Source organism: Tamandua tetradactyla, chromosome 21 (assembly GCF_023851605.1).
Source record: "Tamandua tetradactyla isolate mTamTet1 chromosome 21, mTamTet1.pri, whole genome shotgun sequence".
In the NCBI taxonomy this organism is placed as follows: domain Eukaryota; kingdom Metazoa; phylum Chordata; class Mammalia; order Pilosa; family Myrmecophagidae; genus Tamandua; species Tamandua tetradactyla.
In genome coordinates, this window is record NC_135347.1 from 27,774,105 (window position 1) to 27,798,023 (window position 23,919).

General features: G+C 36.5%; 1 protein-coding gene across 16 annotated transcripts in view; it reads right to left on the minus strand.

The window, feature by feature from the left end:
• The window catches only part of PAM (peptidylglycine alpha-amidating monooxygenase), a 169,309-nt gene that overhangs the window by 97,600 nt on the left and 47,790 nt on the right, over positions 1-23,919 (minus strand). For all 16 annotated transcript variants that reach the window (XM_077139065.1, XM_077139064.1, XM_077139063.1 and 13 more), the window contains exons 4-6: positions 20,958-21,045; positions 10,273-10,358; positions 8,813-8,896 (exon numbers count right to left, since the gene is read on the minus strand). In XM_077139065.1, the coding sequence (XP_076995180.1) occupies positions 8,813-8,896; positions 10,273-10,358; positions 20,958-21,045 (258 nt within the window). The remainder of the gene's footprint in view (positions 1-8,812; positions 8,897-10,272; positions 10,359-20,957; positions 21,046-23,919) is intronic.

Here is a 23,919-nt window from a genome sequence, read left to right on the forward strand (position 1 = left end):
AGTTATAACTCCTCCTTCAATCCTTCTCCCAATCTTTAGGGTATTTGGGCTATGCCCATTCTAACTTTTTCATGTCGTAAATGGGTGTTGACAGTATGGGATGGGGGATGGAACTAGCTTATGCTCTTGGAGAGACTGGCACCTCTGGGTTTTGGGACTTACCTGGCCTAGAAACCACCTGGAGGTTATAGGTTTCTGTAAAGTGTAACTTAGTGCATGAAACTGTTGTAGAAGCTCAGATAGAGCCTTTTTGTTGTTGTTGTTTAAACTTACAAACTTTTTTTAAAAAATTAGAGCAGTTGTAGGTTTATGAAAAAATGATACCAAAAGTACTGAGTTCCCACATACTGCTCTCAGACACACAATTTTCCCTATTATTAACATTTTCCATTAGTATGATACCTGTGTTATAATTGATGAAACCACATAGCTGTAATTATACTATTAACACTAGTCCATAGTTTATATTAGGGTTCACTTTTCATGTTGTACAGTTTTGTGTTTTTTTTCGTCTTGGTAATATATAAAACTTAAAATTTCCCAGTTTATCCACTTTCAAAATATACATTTCAGGGGTGTCAATTTCATTCTCAAAGTAGTGCCTCCATCACTATCATTCACCTAAGTGTTCTTAAGAGTAGGAGGAGTGGTATTGGTTGGGGTTTAGCAAATCATGGCAGGTAGCACTATCTAACCAAAGCTTGCATAAGAGTAGCCTGCAGAATAGCTTCTTGACGCTATCTGATCTCTCTTAGCCACTGGTGCCATATTTTATTCCACTTCTTTTCCCTCTTTTGGTCAGGAAGGCATTGTTGATCCCATAATGACAGGGCCAGATACATCTCTGGGAGTCATGTCCCATACTGTCAGGGAGATTTTCACCCCTAAATGTCATGTTCCATGTTGAGGGGAGGGTAATAATTTCCCTTGCACAGTTGGGTTGAGAGAGAGAGAGATGCCACATCTGAGCATCAAAGGAGGTTTTCTGGAAGCAACTCTTGGGCCTCAATAAAGATAGCATCAGCTCCACCATTACAGAAATAAGTTTCTTAAGGACAAACCTCAAAATCAAGGGCTTGGCCTATTTTCTTGTGAGTCCCCAGTGGTTGAGAATGTATCCAGGGTTTCCCAAATAGGAACACTCGATAGTTCCACATTTCTTTTTTTCTTCAGATCCTCTAGGGACTCTTCCAATATTTTCTTTTTTTTAACCAATACTTTTTTTTTTTTTAACTAATACTTCTTAATTATCAGCCCACCATAGTCTGAGATGCATCTGGGTATTACATCAACCTATACAGAATTACAAAGTCTCATTCCCATTCTAGACTCTAGGAGTTAGGGTTATTTAAATGAGCTATCCAGATAGGTTGATTTAGATAGTGTGTTACAGAAAATTTAGGTTCTAGACAAAACAGATCTCTCTGCCTTTGGTCTCATTTAGGAGGTGAAGGTCTAGAGTACATACACTGTGCTGGTATGAAAGGAAGTACGCCCCCTAAGAAAAGCCATGTTTTAATATCAATCCCATTTCATAACGGTAGAATAATCCCTATTCAGTACTGTATATTTGAAACTGTAATGAGATCATCTCCCTGGTTGAGATGATTTAGTCAAGAATGGTTGTTAAACTGGATTAGGGGATGACATGTCTCCACCCATTTGAGTGGGTCTTGATTGGTTTACTGGAGTCCTATAAAAGAGGAAACATGTTGGAGAGAGAGAGACTCAGAGAGAGCAGAGAATGCTGCAGCACCATGAAAAGAGTCCACGAGCCAGTGACCTTTGGAGATGAAGAAGGAAAATGCCTCCCGGGGAGCTTCATGAAGCCAGAAGCCAGGAGAGAAAGCTAGCAGATGACACCATATTTGCCACGTGCTCTTCCAGCCGAGAGACAAGCCCTGACTGTGTTCGCCATGTGCCTTCTCACTTGAGAGAGAAACCCTGAACTTCATGGCCTTCTTGAACCCAGGTGTCTTTCCCTGGATGCCTTTGATTGGACATTTCTACAGACTTGTTTTAATTGGGACATTTTCTCGGCCTTAGAACTGTAAACTAGCAACTCATTAAATTCCCCTTGTTAAAAGCCATTCCGTTTCTTGTATATTGCATTCTGGCAGCTAGCAAACTAGAACATACACTATCATCTTTTACTCTGGATTCTGATTAACTTTCATCCAGCCAGATTGGCTTTGTTTCATTGAGACCTGATCTCTTTTTCAGTTACCTTAACTTTATTGTATCTAACTATGCTATACTTTCAGTGCTGCAGGACTCCATTTATGGTTCTTAGGTATCATGGAGTTACTCAAAGTTTCAGGGAAATACCAGTTGATACACATACAGCTCAGTGTATCAGAGTCTAGAATTACAGTCTCAGACTAAGTGTGACTGCTATAAGGGTTTACAATCTGGGCTCCAATTTTCTTATAAGTATTTTCTAGATGAGACCTTAGCATATTCATTTTTTTTTGTTTCTTTTTTTTTGTTTGTTCTTATTCTGCACAATACATTGTCCCCAAAGTTTATTCAGTTTGTTGTGTGCCTCCCCTTTTTGTAGCTGCTCCACAGTCCATCATATAAAAGTACCACAGTTCGCTAATCTGTTTTTCAGTCACTGTACCCTTCAGCTCCCTCCATCTGCTGGGCATCATGGATAATGTCCAAAATAATCAAACATGGCTTACAAATATCCTCAGTTGGTTCTACAATAAGCAGCCTTCTCAATTTTAAACAATTTTCATTCGTCCATAGAGACAAAGAACTGACAAATACAGTCTCACCATATATCAAACCAACTGCCCCTTATCTCTTGCTCCTCTGGTAATGCTGTGGTACTGTTGATGTCTTCCTGTTAACTACTGGCTATAGCATACAATTTTAGTTTCCCTCTATACCCCTCAACTACTGACTCTTTGTCCAATATCAAACCTTTGAAATAGTTCATGTAAGAACTTATTTATAATTGTAGGTTTAATCAGGGGGATACATGACACCACACACCTCCTTTCAATCATATTCACCTTCAATATGGCAATGTTACTTATAGTAACACTAACTAGTTACTATCACTCTATACGTTCCTTTGCATTTCAGTTCAACCTTCTTGGGGAATCTTTCCCCCCATGTTTAGCTTTTATTTAACTCTAGGACTGCTACATTCTACAGTGTAACCTCTGAGATTACCTTTACTAGAGTCATAATAGTGAAATCATACAGTATCTTTCCTGTTGTGTCTGACTTATTTCAGTCAGCATTATGTACTCAAGGTTCATTCATGTTGTCATGTTTTAGAATCTCATTTCATCTTACTGCTGCATAATATTCATGGTATGTGTGTATGTATGTATGTGTATATGTGTGTATGTGTGTACGTATGTGTGTGTGTGTGTGTATATATCTCACATTTTGTTTATCCACTCATCTGTTGATGGACACTTGGATTGTTTCCATCTTTTGGCAATTATATATAGTGCTGCTATGAACACCTAGGTACAAATGTCTGTTTGTTTCATTGCTTTCAGCTCTTCTGGGTATATACTAAGTATAGGTATTGCCAGATACAGGGCAATTCAACATTTAGTTTTTAGAGGAACTGTCAAACTGTTTTCCACAGCAGCTGCTGCACCATTACACATTCCTACCAGCTGTGAATAAGTGTTCCAATTTCTTCACATCCTCTTCAACATTTAGTTTTCTCCTTGTTTAATAGCAGCCATATTATAGGTGCGAGGTGGTATCTCATTGTCATTTTGATTTGCCTTTTTCCTTATAGCTAATGAAGATGAGCACCTTTTCACAGTCTTTTAGTCATTTGTTTTGCTCTTCAGAAAAGTGTTTGTTCATATTCTCTACCCATTTTATAATTGAGTTGTTTGTACTTTTGTTGCTGAGGTGTACAATTTCTTTAAATACAGGACATCAAGCCTATATTCAATATGCGGTTTCCAAATATTTTCTCCCATTGAGGTGGCTGCCTATTCACCATTTTGACAAAGACCTTTGAGGCACTCCTTGATCTTAAGGAGTTCCCATTTATCTATTTTTTCTTTCATTGCTTGTGCTTTAGGTGTAAGGTTTAAGAAGGTATCTCCTATTACTAGAACTTAAAGATGTTTCCCTACATTTTCTTCTATAAGTTTTAGGGTACCAGTTCTTATGTTTAGGTCTTTAATCCTCGGGTGTAAGGTAGGGGTCCTCTTTCATTCTTTTGGCTATTGATATCCAATTCCCACATGCCCATTTATTGAAAAGACTGTGCCTTCCCAGTTCAGTGGATTGGGGGCCTTATCGAAGACCAATTGTGTATAGATTTGGTGCTCTAGTCCCACATTCTCAGTGTGAGTCCATTGGTTAATAATTCTATCTTTGTGCCATTATCATACTGTTTTGACAACTATGGCTTTATAGCAAGTTTTAATCCTCCCACTTTGTTCTTTTTAGCATATCTTTAACTATTGGGGGACTCTTTCCGTTCCAAATAAATTTGATAACTAACTCTTCCAAGCCTTCAAAGTAGGTTGTAGGGATTTTGATTGGTATTGCATTGAATTTATAGATCAATTTGGGTAGAACTGACATCTTAATGACATTGAACGTCCCTACCCATGAGCATGGAATAGCTTACCATTTATTAAGATCTTCTTTGATTTCCCTCACAGATGTTTTGTAGTTTCCTGTGTTCAGGTCCTTTACATCCCTGGTTAAGTTTACTGTAAATACTCGATTACTTTAGTGGCTGTTTAATAGAACTTTCTCTTTAATTGTCTCCTCAGTGAAGTCATTGCCTATATATAGAAACATTACTGATTTTTGTACATTAATCTTGTATTCACCACTTTGCTGAATTTGTGCATTAGCTCAAGTAGTCTGTCATAGATTTCTCAGGATTTTCTAAGATAGGATCATCTATTTCTGCAAAAAATGGAAATTTTCTTTATTCTTTTCCTATTTAGATGCCCTTTAATCCTTTCTCCTGCCTTATCACTCCCACTAGAACTTCTAGGACAGAGCTGAATAATAGTGGGGACAATGGGTATCCTTGTCTCATTCCTGATCTTAGGGGGAATGCTTTCAGTCTCTCACCATTGAGAATGATGCTGGCTGTGGGTTTTTCATATATGCCCTTTATGATATTGACAAAGTTTCTTTTGATTCCTACCTTCTGCAGTGTCTTGTCAGAAAAGGATGTTGATTTTTGTCAAATCCTTTTTCAGTGTCAATTGAGATGATTAGATGATTTTCCCTTTTGAAGCGTTAATGTGCTGTATTACTTTGATTTTGAACCATCCTTGCATGCTTGGAGTAAATATCCCACTTGGTCATGATGAAATAGTTCTTTAATATATCATTGGATTCAGTTTATACAATGCAATTTAATAATTTAAAAAGATACATATATATAGTATTATTTTCCATTTCTAGGTGAAACTGAAGTATGAGATCACAACATAGAATCTTTTTCGGGCATAAGTCATTTCTTTTAATAAATTAGTCCTGTAGAGGTTCTCATTAACTCTTTTTTTTGTCATAAGGATATGAGTGGAAGTTGTACACTAACTGTGCTGGTCTGAAAGGATGTATGCACCCTAGAAAAGCCATGTTTTAATCAAAATCTTATTTCATAAAGGCAGAATAATCCCTATTCAATACTCAATTTTGTAATTAGATCATCTCCCTGGAGATGTAACTTAATCAAGAGTGGTTGTTAAACTGGATTAGGGGAGATGTGTCTCCACCCATTGGGTGGGTCTTGACTGGTTTACTGGAGTCCTGTAAAAGAGGAAACATTTTGGAGAATAAAAGATTCTGAGAGCAGAGAATGCTGCAGCACCATGAAGCAGAGAGTCCATCAGCCAGTGCTTTGGAGATGAAGAAGGAAAACACCTCCCGGGGAGTTTCATGAAACAGGAAGCCAGGAGAGAAAGCTAGCAGATGATGCCATGCTCGCCATGTGCCCTTCCAGTTGAGAAAGAACCTATGTGTTCACCATGTGCCTTCTCACTTGAGAGAGAATCCCTGAACTTCATCAGCCTTCTTGAACCAAGGTATCTTTCCCTGGATGCCTTAGATTGGACATTTCTATAGACTTTTTTAAATTGGGACATTTTCTCAGCCTTAGAATTGTAAACTAGCAGTTTATTAAATTTCCCTTTTTAAAAGCCATTCCGTTTTTGGCACATTGCATTCTGGCAGCTAGCAAACTAGAATACTAACTGACATGAACTAAAGAAGTTAACAAGGTGCTTCTACCTGTGGTACTCAAAAATATAATGACAAAGATAATGCTTCCAATATCTATGGGAAAATAAATTACACAATCCTGTCCTTTATTCACATCAACTATTTCTTGTTTTCCTCATTCCTTACAATCTTTGTAAACATACAAGCATGTATATATTTTATATAGTCTGTGTAGAATTTTACGATTTGCTATTTTTGTTACTATACCACTCATTTTACCAGTGTCCTATTAAGGACACACTCATTTTTTAGTTTTTCATATTAATAGTTAATGGTAAATAAATAACTGGGTTGGTAGCTCACACTTTTAAAAAGTTCTACTTCTTTAAGACAGAAGCCCAGAATAAGATTTTAATATTACATAATATTAAAATATTAATATTAAATAGATACATAATATTTTATAATTTAATTTTATAAAAACATTGCACTAATTTATAAAGCTTCTCTGGAAGCTTTATCTCCACATATCCCTAATGTTAATATATGTAAAATGGTATCTAACTGTCTTAAGTGATATTTGATATTTTCCTATGTGTTCATTACTACTTTAAATCATGTATAGCTTAAGAAACAAGATGATATCTAACTGGAAATGAATTAATTACTTGGGTAAAAATTTTTGTTTACATTTTTATTATATTATCTTAAGATAATGTCTATGAATTATAGTCCTAGTAATCTTTCTATCTCAGATGTAACTTTATTAGGGCAACTATTTCAAGTTTTAAAAAATTGAAAAAAAATGCTACATAAAGTTTCTCAACTGTCTCTCACAACCCATATTTGCAGATTAAAATATAAGTATTTTTATTATTCCTAGAGTAAACGTAAATAACAAAACACAACTTAATTCCTAATCAGAAAGAAATCGATTTCAATCAAATTATGAAGGTAGTATATTAAAAAAATAAAACAGTGTATCTCAACCAATTTTCCCTGAATATCAAGGCAGTATCTATTAGGAGATAGTACCAAGGTAAGAGAAGTCAGGCTGGAAAGTGAAGTTCAGGGCACTGTGGAGGGATAGAGTACATAGATAAGGGCGCGTGTGGGGGTAAAATGGGCGACTTCAGTTGTGGTGGTCAGGGAAGCTCTTCCTCGTCTTTCTGAATAATACTACAGTCTTGTAAATGCCCTGCAAGTCAGCAGTCTCAGAATTTTCCCACTCTACTGATACCAACATGTAAAATTTTTGGACTTTCTGAATAATATCATAGTCTTGTAAATGCTCTGAAAGTCAGCGGTCTTAGAATTTTCCCACTCTACTGATACCAACAGGGTAAAATTTTTAGAGTTCTTCAAACACAAATACTATTTTTCCCTTTGTTTTTAACAAAACCTTGTTTCAGCATAACAGTTAACAATTTCAGATTAGGTTCTGTTCCAAAAATTGAAAAATCTATTTGTTTATAACCAAAAGTTTATTTTTAAAACAGAAACAAGTTTTATTTGGAAGTCAAGCTCATCAGCTGGTCTACAGGAGCTTATCTAATGGATGCATCTGACCATACATTGTATAAGTATTATACTACTTATAATTCTTCAATGACATAAAATTATTCTTTCTAACACTTTTTCCCAGAGGCATACATTGTCCTAGTTCCAAATGCCAAGAATTGACAGAACCCCTCATCACACAGAGCTCTGCCAGCAGGATCCCAGAGGATATTTTATAGGCAGAAACGAACATTTACTTCTAGATTTAGCTGTCTGATAAAATCTAATGTGCTTGGGGGAGGCAAATGTATCATATCAGTTAGTAGAAATATGATGTTAAATTATAGAATCCAAGGGGATATGTACAAAGCAGCCCGACACAGGAGAAAAGCCAACAAGTTAAGAAGACTGGTTAGTTAACATTTTTACTGGCATGAACACAAAAGCGTGAACCAGAGACTTGTTGGAGTTTGCCTAAATGTGGCAGAAGGAGTAATAGGCACCGTTCTTGGTTGCCTTGGTAACAGGGCCTCTTCTCCATGTGAATGATGGTATAATAAGAAAAGGGGCATTAAAATGAAATATACAGTAATCATACTTAGAGCAACAGGTGCCAAGGGGCATATTTAGGGATGCCTAGGGAGCGGTTGGGATGCGTGCGTGAGTGCAGTGGATGGGAAGTGGCAGGAATGGATTACTGATAAGACACTGACATGATTTTACTGTTTGGGAATTTCCCTGGCACCAGCTGCCATACCTCTGTCGACTCTTTCAACGGCTGCTGGTAGTAATTTAAGTAAACTAACAGTCCTCCTCCTTTGCTTGCTGACAGTGCTGCTGGGAAGGCATTTTCTAACAGGAGCAGGTAGAAAAGATACTATATTGGAAAGTTAAAAGAACCTTAAAATCAGAATAAGAAGGCATAGGAGGATGCTTTTATGTATAAGGGAACACAACTTTCAAAATGAAAGTCATTCCTTCAATAGTCCCAAATTAAAGGGAAAAAAGAACGACAGCTGTCCCACAGATGTGTGCGCAATTCTCTGTTTTAATATGTCGACAACAGTACATATCTCTTAAACAGTTTAATACTGAAAGTTGTGTTTAGTGTCAACATCTCAAAACTTACCTCTAAAAGCACTAATATCCCCATAGTGTACTTGCAGTACAAAATATTTACTTCCAGTCTCTCCACCAACTCTGAATCCAACACCTAAAATTAAAAAGATGATAAATTAATATTTTACAAATAGAACTCAAAATGAAAACAGAGTGGCTAACTTCAGGTTGCTGATCTCTGAGATCTAAAAGGAAAAGCATAATGTATAACAGATTAAATTTTCTTCTATGGAAACCAAAACAAACTAGGTATTTACAGATAATTTTCTAATATAATCAATTTTTCCTTCTCAAAGGTTTGATGGAATTCTATTCATAACTCCCATTTCAGAACTAGAGTAATCATTTATACTTCCAGGGGACAATCCACTCATTTTGAGACAAAGCAAAATTCTATAGGTAGTGATGGTATAACAGAGAGATATATGTAAACCCATTCTTTCATTTCATTTCATATATATTCACATTTATTTTTATTTTCTACTGAACAAAAGAAACAGACTTTTCAGGAGAACCTCAGTGAAATTATTTTTCTTACCATATGAAAACAGATAACTACAAAAGTGTCATTAAAGAAATCAATTGCCAACTAGATTACAAAGTCCAGCATGAATGATCAGAATCTGAAGGGTTCCTAAAAGTATTAATAGATTTTTTTCTCATTAGCTAAAAAAATCTACAGATAACATATTTACAGGCAGAGAATTTTTTTCTGTCTGTTCTACCAATGCATCTTTTTAAAATCACAACAAATCTATGTCAGACCTTCCTATTAGTTTCCAAACTTATTAGGCAGGAGGCTGCCTGGTAAATCATAGAGAGAATTTCCAGGCATTTGAAGCAAGGCAAACCAGTTATCAATTATTGATGCTGGCATGAGTGGGGTGGGGCAAAAGAGAAGATACCATCCCCAAATCATGTCAGAACTACTCTGTAACAGAACCTTGAGGCGCAATCCCTTTGATATTAAAAAACAAAAACAAAAAAACCACCCAGTACAGCAAGTCTGATAGTCCACTCACACATTGGAAGATAGGAACAGTTTACAATGTGAAGTCAGAAAGCCAACTGAGGTTTGGCATTACACTAATACCTAGGCTCCAGGACTATAAAAAAAGATCTGTTTGCTGAAACAGCAGTTTATTTAATTTCTAGCACTCTTGGCTCACCAAATGTTCCCGCTGTAAAAAACCAGCGTGCCTTAGGCCAAAGGTGGCTTGAGGTTTACTTGGTTATTCTCTAATTCCATCTAAAACGTTTTGTGGCAAACTATTTACCAAAGACAGGCAGGGAAAAGAGTACCTACAGGAAACCTTTTCAATGCAAAGCAGGTGATGCAGGTACTTTTGGTGTGGAATTGCAACACAGAACATTGTCAACAACCATTGGGCAGGACTATAACAAAATAGGACTTTGGAATCAGAAATTAAGCAGCTTAACATATTACTATCCAAAAGGCCTCTGAAGTACCTTTGGGGAGCATGGTGGGGGGAGCATTTCTTGCCCAGGCATATAGAATATTGGCTTTATCTGTACAGGTTCCTTCATCACAAAACCTGAAAAAGATAAAAAAAAAGTAGTTATAAATCACTCTTCAAGTAGTAAAATGCATAAGTCATTCTGCGCTGTGGTGGGGGGAGTGATAATCAAAAACAAAGTAGAATACATCAATATATCACCATTATAATCATACCACTTTTTAGATACTAATGCAAGTTGGAGCAAAGAATAATTTCGACACGAAAAGCACACACAAGAAGAGTTTTTTTTTTTTAAATTTGTTTGTTGCTTGATTATAAAACAATCCTGTGAGGTAGAGGATAATTTATACTTTTATATGTTCAGATGTGGAATGTACTCACTGTGATCAAGTAGAAAAATAAGCATTATATAGAGAGTCTGTGTAATCCAGAGCTAATGCAGTGGAGACTTGGAAGTGGACTCAAAGAGATGTCATACATAATTCCCCTTTGGGGACAAGTGTTGCTATGAATAAATGTTTGGCTATAGGTGTGGGCCACGGTGGCTCAGCAGGCAAGGACGCTTGCCTGCCATGCCAGAGGACCCGGGTTTGATTCCCGGTGCCTGCCCATGTAAAAATGTTTGGCTAAGGTACAAACAATATGTATCTACCCTCAGTAGGATACACAAGACAAGCATACCGCACGTAAAGGGATCTCGTGTGATTTTTTTCAGCTTATGAATATTGGCTATGCCATTTATAAGTTGTTTCATATTGCCCAAGTCGCTTAATCTCACCCAGTCTCAGTTGTTTCTCCTGTAAAATAAGGGTAATTATACCTACCTCGCAGTTATTCTGTAGATCAAATGGTACATAGGCGAAAGCACTTTGTAAAGCTCAAAGCATGACACCAGGATAATGCATTATTTAAAAAAACATTCACTTTACTTAAAGATTCTTTGTTGACAGACAGTCTTCTATGTGGAAAAGAGCACAGGCAGAGAGCACTGTATCAGGAGTCGAATCCCAGAACCGCTCCTTAGCAGCTGTGCATGTGGGGCATGCTAAGCTTTTGAAGGCTCAGCTCCTGTAAGGAAAGCCCTTGATTGGGCTGTTGTGTTATGATGTGTGTAGGAAACCTGGTGTGTTAACTAGCACATTTGGCAGATCCAAAAGAATTACTGCGGTCTGTGTGACTACAAACCAGGCATTTTTTCCATTATACTATTATGCCTCCATTTGTGCTGTTTTAGATTCAGATTTGTCCAAAACTCTAAGACTAAATTTTTTTAATAACTTTTATTAGAGAAATTGTATATTTACAGACAGATCATGCAGAACATTCAAAGTTCCCATATACCTCCCCATCATACACATAGTTTTCGCTATTATTAACATGTTGCATTCCTGGGGGACAGTTGCTTTAATTAATGAAGCAATATTATTATAATTTTACTATTAACTATAGTCCATAGTCTGCGTTTGTGTTGTACAGTCTTTTGTATTTTTTTGAGCTAAATTTTTTTTTTATTTCTAACTTTTTTATTGTATATATACCCTACATACAAAGCAAAGAAATAAAAAAGCAATAGTTCTCCAAGTACTCTTCAACAAGTAGTTACAGGAGAGATCCCAGGGTTTGTCATGGGCTACCATATGATCCTCTCAGATTTTTCCTTCTAGCTGCTTCAGAATATAGGAAGCTAGATGGCTTAAATTACTTTTTTATCATCACAATTGACTTTTTTTCCTTCTTTTTTTGTGAAAAATAACATACATACAAAAAGCAGTAAATTTCATAGCACAGCACCACAATTAGTTGTAGAACATATTTCAGAGTACTCTGAAAATAAGATATTAAATCCTATCTTCTCTGTATAACTCTACCATCACCTTTGATCTTTCCATATTTCTCTTTAGGGGTGTTTGGGCTATGACCATTCTAAATTTTTCATATTGGAAGGGTCTGTCACTAATATAGGGTAAGGAGATGTAACTATCTGATGTTCTGGAGACGCTGGACTAGGTGTCAGGACTTAATTGGACCAGGGACCCATCTGGAGGTTGTAGGTTTCTGGGAAGTTACTCTAGTGCCTGGAACCCTTGTGGAATCTTACATATTGCCCTAGGTGTTCTTTAGGATTGGCTGGAATGGTTCTAGTTGGGGGTTGGCAGGTTATGATGGGTAGCAAGGTCTAACTGAAGCTTGCTTAAGAGCAACCTCCAGAGTAGCCTCTTGACTCTATTTGAAGTCTCTCTGCCACTGACATTTTATAAGTTACACCTCTTTCCCCTATTTTGGTCAGGATGGAATTGTTGATTCCACGGTGCCAGGTCTGGATTCATCCCTGAGAGTCCTCTTCTACATCGCCAGGGAGACTCTCATCCCTGGATGTCATGTCCCACGTAGCGGGGAGGGCAATGATTTCACTTGCAGAGTTGGGCTTAGAGAGACTGAGGCCACTTCTGAGCAACAACACAGGTCCTTCAGAAGTAACTCTTAAGCATGTCTTAGGTTAAATCTTAAAGTTGCTTTTATATATTTGTGTTTTGGAAAAGAGGCACCAAGCAACGTCGGAGTTAGGAATTCAGGAAGATCTAAGGGGGTTGAAGGCTATCAAGGATGCGGACAGCTACAGCTTCTCGGATTCACACAAGAAAAGAAATGTGTACTGCCCAAGGCTGGGATGGGAAGTGAAGGCAGACTGTGGTGGCTTCCTAAACACGTTAGAAACTAAGATAAGAAATCTGGAGAATACCAAGGCTGCAGCTATGAAAACCACCCGTAAGATAGAACATGATACTCAGAGGTGGAGGCTCCTCTTGCTTCTGGCCAGAAATGGGGTTGGAGGATGAGCGCTAAGCACAGACAACCCCGGTACCATCTGAATAAAGGCATTAGGGCAGGAAACTGACAAGTTCTGAGAAGGTTATGTTCAGCAAATGCTCTTGCTTCATAAATCAGACTGCAGAAGTGACTGTGTAATGTTGAATGTAAAACACATCAACCAGCAGTTTCTTATGGCTCACAGTTCAGGAACGCTGCACTTCGGATGAAGGTTCATTACCATGTGAGAATTGTGCTTTGGAATAAAGGTCTGTGACATCTTTGTGCCAAGTGTGTTAAAAGGCTTAGGGGGTTGGACAGTGCCCAAAAGCAAAATTTTCCTCCTACGCATCATACTATAATAGTTAAGGAAATGAGACTGCCAAATGTGATGAACTTTGTATCTCACGTGTGGTGAGCTACTAAAATTTAAAGATCTGGGTGGCAATTTTCATAGTTTTCCACAAAGATCATAAATGTACAACTGCCTAACATCAACGTGATGACACTCGTAGGTCAAACAACATAATTGTTTCCTCTGATATGGAAGCTGATTTAACGTATGACTTGAAAGTGCCTGAATGAAATATAACAGAGAAAACTGGTTAGTAAATTTTTCTTAGCCACACATTTGATTATGTCCTCAGGCTCAAAAGGTTTCAACTCCTTCCCAAAAATAACATCAAAAAGAAAATCCAAGCATTGTAGCATGACATAAGGTCTTTCACAGTCTTGGATTTTGTTATACATCTCCAGACAACAGCCCCCTTCAGTCATGCCAAGTTGCTGGCACTTTCTGATCTCTTCCAATGTTTCCTTTTCTGGAAATACCCACTCCCCAGACCTTTGCGTGACAAACTTGTACTTAGCTTCTACGTTTCAGCTCAAATTTTCCTCCCTAAGGAAGCTTTCTCTGTCTTTACCCCACCCTTCCATTTTTAATAAGCTCTCGTCCTAAGTGTCCCCAACCAGACTGTGAGTACTTCGAGGTTTGGGATCATTCCTTTCACCTTATACTTCCAGCCCCTGACACCTTGCTTGGCATTTAGTAAACACTCAACAAATGTTTAGTGAGCCTTACTTCTACTTGAGTTTTTAACTTTCTGTGGCCAAGCACTTACATAACTGAATTGGCCAAAGCTTTACTACACTGTTGACTATTACTAAAAGATTAAATACCAATAAATGTGAGTTATTATTTGCCTGGTTTTTTATAGAAATCAGTTTATATTCACTTCTACAAGAACAGTGCCACTAGGTTATACTTTATAGCTGAAGATGCTAAGAGAGCTCAAGTAACTTTCAAAGGTCACATAGTGAAGCCATGATTCAAAGCTAGGGTTGACACACTCCCTTATATCTCAATTTGTGAGACTGATTTATGGGCAGAGAATGATATCTTCTGAAGATAATCTTTGATGACAGCTATCATAAGTTGCAATCTACGCATGCACTTTTAAAATCGGATTCTAGATGAAAGAAGTTGCTCTTCTGTCCTATTCAGAAAGAGATAATGATTTCATAGTTTATTCTCCTTTCAGATCTAATAAAATAAGATCTTTAAAAGCAAACCTTGGTTTTAATTTTTAAATGCTGGTTTACTATTTTTTTTAAAAGTTTATTAAACTCCATGCTGAGTAAACAAGGACTCAATATGAGACAATGGGACACTGAAACTAATCCGGAAATTTAGTAAGTGAGAAGATTAAGTGAGAGAAAAAACAAGGGAACTGGGTTCTAAAATTGACATTGCAACCAAATTGCAAAGAGCACCTGGATGAAATCCCTAATTTCTTCATTTCAGGTTTTTACTTCCCATTTTCACTGAAAACAGCATCGTATTTTCTCCACATAAAATGACCAATAAGATCAACATGATATTTCATGGTTGGCTTCCCAAAAAGGGGTGTACAAAATTTGAGGGGATTTTTACCATTTTTATTAATAGCAGTCTCAATCTTTGGAAGCAATGTAACTCTTGATCAATGGCTGTTGTAATTTCAGGCTTTATCAACCACGTTTCTTATTCTGATAATCCTAGCAGCTTCTAAAGGCTTCTCTAGATTAAGTCAATGAAATTATGAAAAGATTCACATAGCTTCCCTGTAGTTTCTTTTTCTTTTTTTTTCCTTTTTTACATGGGCAGGCGCCGGGAATCGAACCCAGATCCTCTGGCCCTGTAGTTTCTTAATATTCACAGTAAAAATGATGAAAATACACATTTGAAAACTATTTTGGTTTATTGGACCTTTGCTACAGACCTTTTTCACCTCTAATTCATGGGGAAACCATTCAGATGGCATGAATATTTCCGACTGTGACAAGCACTGAAAAGTGCTAGCCTGTCATTTTAAGCTGTCTGAATAAAACATGATTGACTGTTAAAGTACTTTCTGGTTGTACCTGTTAAAGACTATTTAAAATCCAAGGTTACTCGGGGAAGATCAGACTGATAGCCTATTCCTTCTTTTGGCTAAAATAATCTCTTTATTAAACTTGTCAAACCTTCAAATTAAGAATGTATGGCTTTAAATTACAATTTTAATGCATTACGTATCTAACAGAACCACAGCCAGGATAATTAACCCAAAGTTACAAAACTTCTTTAAGAAATACAACATCAAGTCAATGGTATGTGTGGAATTTCCTTACCTTTCAAAAGAGTAGATATTCAAATCCTGTTAACTGTTGTATAAACCCACAGAACATTTTTTTTTTCAATTCAGACAATTCTATGTGAATTTCAATGCAATAGGTGTGCATTAACACAGTAATTAGAAGACTGCTTCATGGGAAAGCTAGAGCAGTGATCAAAAAGCACCAGCCTGATAAACAACCCCCCAGTAACTCCCATCCTCCTCACCCCACGAGATCAGAGAGGCAAACAAATTCATAGGAGCAGAGGGTATGTCTGTTTGGTCCACGCTAAACTCCCAGTACCTAATAAAGCACTTGGCACATAGTGTGTGGTTAATAAAGAGTCTATAATTGATGAATAAGGATAATTACTATTCATTGAGTACTTCTATATGCCAGGACATTACTTACTTAATCATCTTATTTAATCTCTATGATGGCCCTACTTTACAGATAAGGAGGCAGACCAATACAGGTTAAAACATTTAACCAAAGTTTATAACAATTATCAAGTAGCAGAACTGGGATATTTAAACCCAAGACTCTTTGATTTCAAAGTTCCAGTTCTATGTTAAATACTATAGCCTTGTGTACTAATGCTGCTATTCTGGTTTCACGTAAATACTAGTTTTATCAGGACAGAAAAATGTTCAAAATTACTTAGTGCTTGCTTCTGTTGAAAGTGTCAAAACAGTTACAAACGTGGCACTCTTTTTTATTGAAATTCACACTATTCTACTAAGAACTGGGTAGCTGGCTGTGGAACTCCTATTAACACCTCTAATGCAGGCCACCTAAAAATGTGCCAAGGAACATGATCTTTGGTGACTAGCAGCTAGAACTAGGTACTGTCTTTTATCGAACTGGTACATTATACCATTCTTGTGCAAGACAATGGCTCTATTATACTATTTAAATGTAAAAAGGAAAAGGAGACAATTATTTTAGCCTGGCCAAAATCTATGTCTTAACTTTGTTCTTGAGCACTCAAAGAGACATTTTATAGTGGATGAAACAAAGGATGGTGTGGATAAGATTCATGCAGTTTTTATATTTACTAACAAGGATGCTATGTACGTTTGACTTTAGAAGTGCAGTTACTGTAAAACAAAACAAAACAAAAAACAAAGAGGGGATTGCAGAAGACACCAGGGTATAGGTAGAGTAGACGGGTAGCTGGGATATGCAGACTGCATAAAGGCAGCATAAGGAAATGCCAGCCTCCACCAAAGAATCATTATCATCATGAGGGAAGGAACGAAGATGTAGACTCATCCAGAAAGAATTAACATCCTAAAAAAGGACTGTCATTTAAATGAGTAACCAAGCAGGGTGTCTCAGGTACAGGCTTTTCTCTATATATTTGTATGTTTTAGCTATTTCTCTCTCTCTCTCCTCATAGCATTTGCAACCCTGTGGAGCTAGTGGCATTTAAAAAGACACAGCAGGTGGTTAATAATAGAAGCAGGTGAAAGGGATTTAAGCTAAAGCTTCATAGGAAGGAAAAGCACTATTGCTTTAGCTTGAAAGTGATTCCAAGTTAGAGCAGTTGGAAATAGCCTCATTTAATCAGCTGGGATTTTTCTTTTCAGAAAAGATCAAATAACCCTTAGAAGCCATCTTTGATCTGTAAAGATTAGTTGGTCATAGCATCATTAGAAATCATTTTTAAATTAATTATTAATTATTAAGACTAAAATTAATCATTTTAATTTTGCATAAAAGATCATGCTGAAGTTCAAAGCTCGATACAAAAGGCTCAGTTTAATCATCCAATATATTTAAATACACAATCTTGGAGTTTACAATCATAAATCGCTTTAAGCCCTAAATCCTGGGGTCAGCAGAATAAATTGTAGGCACAAGTCTACAGTCTCACGTGGAAAAAACAGAGCGCTCTAGAAATTATCCTAAAAGCCGAAACAATCTGTATGAACAAAATATCATGATTTTCAATCACCATGAGTACCTGAACTCTCAACTAGAGGGCTGATCATTGCTAAGAATTGCTTAATTAGAATAAAATTAGAATAAAGTAAGGCATTCATAGAATAGACAAAAGCAGTATTTTAATTTCCAAGGATATCCTAATATTTACCAATTCTTATTGGAGAGCAATAATAGACTTTTACATGTAAATTACCCAGTTTCAGCACCTCCATTACCTTACTGTCCCAAAAGACAGTAAGGGACAACTGCTCATTTATGGCTTGCATTTAGCCTACAAATCTGGGGTACTTAGAATTGCCAAGCTTTGAATTTTATCAGGATACACAAACAGGATTCAACAAATCATGCTACTGCTATGCTTGCTTCAGTTTTAGAGGTGTAACTTTTTGTTGGTTCATTCCTACATGTCTCTTTTCTTAAAAGCCTGGGAAAGAAAGTATTAGGATTGCATCAGACAGGTATTGTTTTCTTTACATGGGTCAGCAGAATTGCTGCTTTCCCATCAACTGGTCCTTATTTGCATCCTCAAGAGGTGTGTTAATTTGGAAATGAACACCAGGCTCATCCTAACTATAAAAGGACCACCCAACAGTATATTAAAAGGTTCCCATCAATGTATGCAATTTAAATGCACATGCATATAATTAACTAGACACATTATCAGTGTGAGCTGCTAATTTGGAATGAGACACAAAAGACTGGAATATGTGAGAGGGAAAAAGCTTTAAAATTAAAATGACTACATAATGAAAACTGCCTCATGCTGTGTCTACTATTTTCATCTAAACTTAATATAACTGTAAATGTATTTTAATGAACAGTAGAAAGAGGCAATTACAAAGAGCAAAGGAGGGCAGCACAACAGTGAAACATCATCAGAATAGTTCTTTGCATTCATATTAAAAGTGCTGCCTGAAGACAGAGGATGAATTGCCATCTCATAATTTCAGGGGAAAAATGTTTTCTATATTAAAAGCATATACCTACCTAACAACCTGTTAGCAATGAAAATAAAACATTCGAGTAAAACAAGGAGAAAGCCAAGCTAACAAAACAGAAAAGAGAGGAAATCTGAGGTTGACATTTTGGTGTTGAAATATCCTACTACCTATTTTTTTTTTCTTTCGCGAAAACAGCTTTGTGTTGTCTTAAAGATTTCCCTAGAGCATAAATGAGTTCTTGATTTTCGTAAGCATTGGAAGCCATTATAGGTGTTATAAGTAAAAATATACATGAAAGTTTGGGAATCTTAATTTAAGAACTGTCTTTATCTAAGAAAAATTGAAGAATAGATTCACAACTATAAAACGAATGTGATAAATTCCAATACTCAAAAATTTCTGAAAAATAACACAAGACTTGTGACACTGACTGATTTTTATTATTAATATATAATTCAGGTGGGAGGATAAGAAGCTGAATAACTACAAAAAAAATCCATGGCATGTCTCCAAGGCTGAACCCGTGTGGCACTGAGAGTGGGAATAAAAGAGGTTCATATGCAGCAACAGAAAAGCACAGCCCATGAGATATACTGAAGACAGATAATCTATATCATCTTTAAAATGGAGAATAATGCTGGGTGTGGAAGTCAGAGTTACAATACAGTGTTTATCTCCTATTCTACAATACATATTGATATGTATTTACCTTTAAATGTTAGATGAAACACTCTGGGCTTGGTAAAAAGATGAATAACAATATCAATTATTTTCCTTATTTTATGGTTAACGAATCTATAGATGGGAATATGCCATGGGAATATGGGCTGCAAGGCAGATATCTTAAAATCCATTTAAATTTAAAGGACATGGGTAAGTCTCCCTGGCAACATGGTCCATGACTCTAGGGGGGGTAAGCCTGGACCTGGCATTGCTGGAATGAGAAAGCCTTCTTTACCAAAAGGGGGAAGAGAACTGAAACAAATAAAGTTTCAGTCCCAGAAATTTATTATAAAAATTTACTGAAGAGTAACATCTGGAATGTTGATATCAAAGGGTACTAACTGTGATTTGTTGAGCCCATTTTTACATAAACAGAGCCAAGAAAGCTGGGTTCCTATGTGATGTGCTCCTTTTATCAAATAACTTAAGCCTATTAACAAATGTTTGGATGGTACTTGGTCCATGGAGATTTCCACTAATTGCCCTGTGCTTTTATAGCTCCAAATACATATTACAATTGTTTATTATAAAAATGCGGAGAAAGCAGTAGCTGCATGCCTTGCATCAGACTAATGACCATTAGAAGGCAGAGAAGGATCTATCAGTCTACATAATTATGTAGCTACAAGGACCTCAAACAGATCCTTTCCCAATACAAAGGAAGCCATACCAATAATTCTGAATTGTTAAATAGGTAGGAGCAATTCCAGGTGTAGGTGAAAAACACGAGACTTAAAATGCATGGCTGCTTTCAGGGTTCATTGATCTGAAAGGGCAAGAACATCAAAGAACAAAATGAAAGGGAAGATCTCAAGCCATAAATTTGTGGTAGGCTTTGGGGGGTAGATAACCTACTTTATTTAACCTAGAACCTCCCATGGCATCTATTACAGTTCTGACATATGACAGGCATATAATAGATGTTTATTGATTATTCATGACATGATATTAGATTCATCATAGCAATTAAAATGAATTCCAAAACTACAACAGTTACTTGAAAAAATAGGAGTAATGAGGTAAAATAGAAATAACCTCACATTTGCAACCAGACAACCTAGGGTTCAATCCTTTTCTGGCGCCAACCAGCTCTGTTATGTTAAGAAGTTACTAAATCTCTTTGAAATTTGGGGTCCTTGTCTGTAAAGAGGGGGTAATAGTAGCTACTTTGTAGAGCTGATAGGTTAAAATGGAATCGTGGCTACAGATCATCTGGTACAGTCGCTGGGACAAAAAAGTGCTCAATGCACACAGCTGTCAGGCTCTTTGGGTAGAATGATAAAACTCTAAAAAATTAACACCAGAGTATTCGTTACATGAATTTTTGGTCTTTCTTTACAATTCATCTGTACCTGACATACTATCTCTGATAAAAGACATATGCTTCTTAATGCAGTATATCAAGGCTGATTGATATGTTTTCTAGCAATCAAAAATGACTATGATAATTGAATTTTGATAACCATGTGATGCAAATGAACATGGCTCTCTTTCTAAAAATCATATATTATGTACATTTATTAATCAGTGGTAAAATACTTGAACAGATGCACTTTACACATGAAAAAAGCACACATTTTCTATACCTCTTTGTCTATGAGTCTCTTATATTTACCAGTAATTTCCAGTAGATGAAGGCATATTACATCCAAAAAGTAGCATATGATGGACCGTATCCATGCTGGCATGAGGTCTGAAATCAACTGTAAGAAAAAAAAGATGATTGTGAATACAAGTTATACTTCTGTCCACAAATGTCACAAGAGACCACAAACAGACAAAAGAGCAGTATGACAAAGATGTTCCAATGCTCACATGATAGTATGGCCAGTATAAATGATCTTATTCCTTAGGATGAGTATGTCTTGATAATTTGATTTAGTGATTTAGTAAACTATTATATAACAAAGGAAAACAATAATTAATAAGCCAAACACCACACACACACTTTTTTTTTAATGGAAGACCCTTTTTTAAGTGTTGAGAGCAATATATAGGCATAAACTGAAAGCTCCAGGCTATGTATTCACAATACATTTCCTTCTAGATTTCAGCAGAGTGCTGAGTACAATAAAACACTGCACGACACGGCAATGAAACAGCAGCCACAGTGAGTGGTCAAAACATGAGCAGAAGGATTCATAACACAAATATATTACTATCTTACATAACAGGAGTAGTCACTAGGATGTACCCAGAGAAACAATTTACTAGGAAAGAAAAATAAAAGTGGAAAATGCAACTGTACAAAAAATAAGATGCACATTTACTGTCCTGAATGAGAACTGCCCACTTCCAAAGGGATGCTGAATCTTACATAATGTCCTCTCTCTCTTCCTCCTAATAATAGTGATTGCAAGATGTTGAAAAAAAAAACAGTTTAGGGGTAAAACAAAGAAAAAATAAATTATACTGATACTAATGGTCAATATTCAGCGTGAATTCCCTTTCCTGGACTGGACTTATTTCATCCTTTTTCATCCTCTTTCATCCTCATTCAAAATGCTCCCAGGCAGTTTCCAAATTATCTTTGCACTTAAAAATGCTAAACAGCCTAAAATGACTGAAGGTCTCAGGTGTGTACAAAACTTCATCCTTTAGCCCTTTTGATCTGTTTGGTATAATTAATAAAATACCAATTTATTGCCAAAATATGAGATGTATTTATAAAATAAAAAAATGTGCTACCATCAAAATATAACACTATGCTATATTTTGCAAGGTGTGTTTAATCAGAAAACGAAGGAAACTTACTGTGAATCCATCTTGAGTTAGAACTTTCAAGGGAAATAAAAAGCCTTTCATTTACTGCACTGAAAATAAGAGTTTAAAGCCTAAAAATTAAATCTTGAGGTTTTCATACCACTCTTACAAAAAAAAAAAAAATGACTGGAAAATGGACCTGATATAACTTGAGGCTTTGTTTCTATTACAAAAGAATATGATAAGCCTAGGACATAGAAGATACTTCAGAAAGAAAGAATCAATTGGAAGCTACAACATGTCACAAATCACAGAAAAGCATACTATTCCCAAGCCTCAACTTGTCAGCAAGAAAAAAAGGGAAGGAAAAATAAGCCTTCTACAGAGAGTAAAAAAGTATTTGCAAATTCCTCTTGAGGGACTGGGTAGAAAGGAAGAAATATTCAACTTCCCCATCTGGGGAATTCCTGATATTCTCGCAAAAAGTAGGGACAAACAATTCAATAGACTGAGCCCTCAGTCTTGGGTCTCACCCCTGTGAAGCTTATTCCTACAAAAGCAGAGCTGTATCTACTTATAATTATACCTAAGAGTCACCCCCAGAGAGCCTCTTTTGTTGCTCAGATGTGGCCTCTCTCTCTAAGGTAATTCAGCAGGTGAACTCACGGCCCTCCCCGCACCGCCCCTCTCCCCAGCACAGGACATGACTCCTGGGGGTGTAAATCTCTCTGGAAACATGGGACCTGACTCCCAGGGATAAACTGGGACCTGGCATCATGGGATTGAGAAAGCCTTTTTGACCAAAAGGGAGAAGAGAGAAATGAGGCAAAACAAAGTTTCAAGTTTCAGTAGCTGAGAGATTTCAAACAGAATCATGAAGTTATCCTAGAGGTTATCCTTATGCATTATACAGAGATCCTTTTTTAGTTTATAGTGTTATTGGAGTGGTTAGAGGGAATTACCTGAAACTGTTGAACTGCATTCCAATAGCCTTGATTCTTGAAGATGACTGTATAACTACATAGCTTTTACAATATGACCATTTGATTGTGAAAACCTTGTGTCTGATGCTTTTTATCCAGGGAATGGACAGATGAGTAAAAAAGAATAAGAACAAAAAATAAATAAATAATAGGGGGGATAAAAGGTAAAAAACTGGGCAGTTGAAATACTGGAGGTCAGTGAGAGCGAGGGGTAAAGGGTATGGGATGTATGCATTTTTCTTTTTTCTTTCTTTTTCTGGAGTGATGCAAATGCTCTAAAAATGGTCATGGTGATGGATACACAACTATGTGATGATATTGCGAGCCATTGATTGTATACTATGAGTGTACTGTACGTGTGGAAGATTTCTCAATAAAAATATTCTTAAAAAAAAAAAAAAGGATAGATCTTCCATCCCCATTGACAGACACTTAAGTTGAGCTCAGGATTTCCTTCCTCCATTCCAGAATCCTCCCAGGGGATCTTTCTTGGTGAGAAGGAAATTTAAAAATCCCTAAAAGGCAGTGCCAAGCCTTTGTTTGTTCTTTTTCTTCACCTTAAATTTATTTCAGCATATGATATATCGTGTTATCTTACATTTATTTTTACCAAATTGGTTGCATCATTCTATGGACGCCTATAATTTTCTTGTCTGATGCATCCCCTCCTTCCTTTGCTCTACTTTTTTTTTTTTTAAACATCCCTCTGCTAACCCACAAAGGGGTTGCCAAACAAGAGGTCCATCTCTTCTGTTTTTATAGCACCTATGGAGGTGATCGCAGTTTTACCATTTAGATTATTTTATTATGAGTGGATTATGCTAATAGAGTTCCTAAACTTGAGCCACTCTGGGAACTCTGGTAATAAATCAACAATGCCAACTGCAGTTT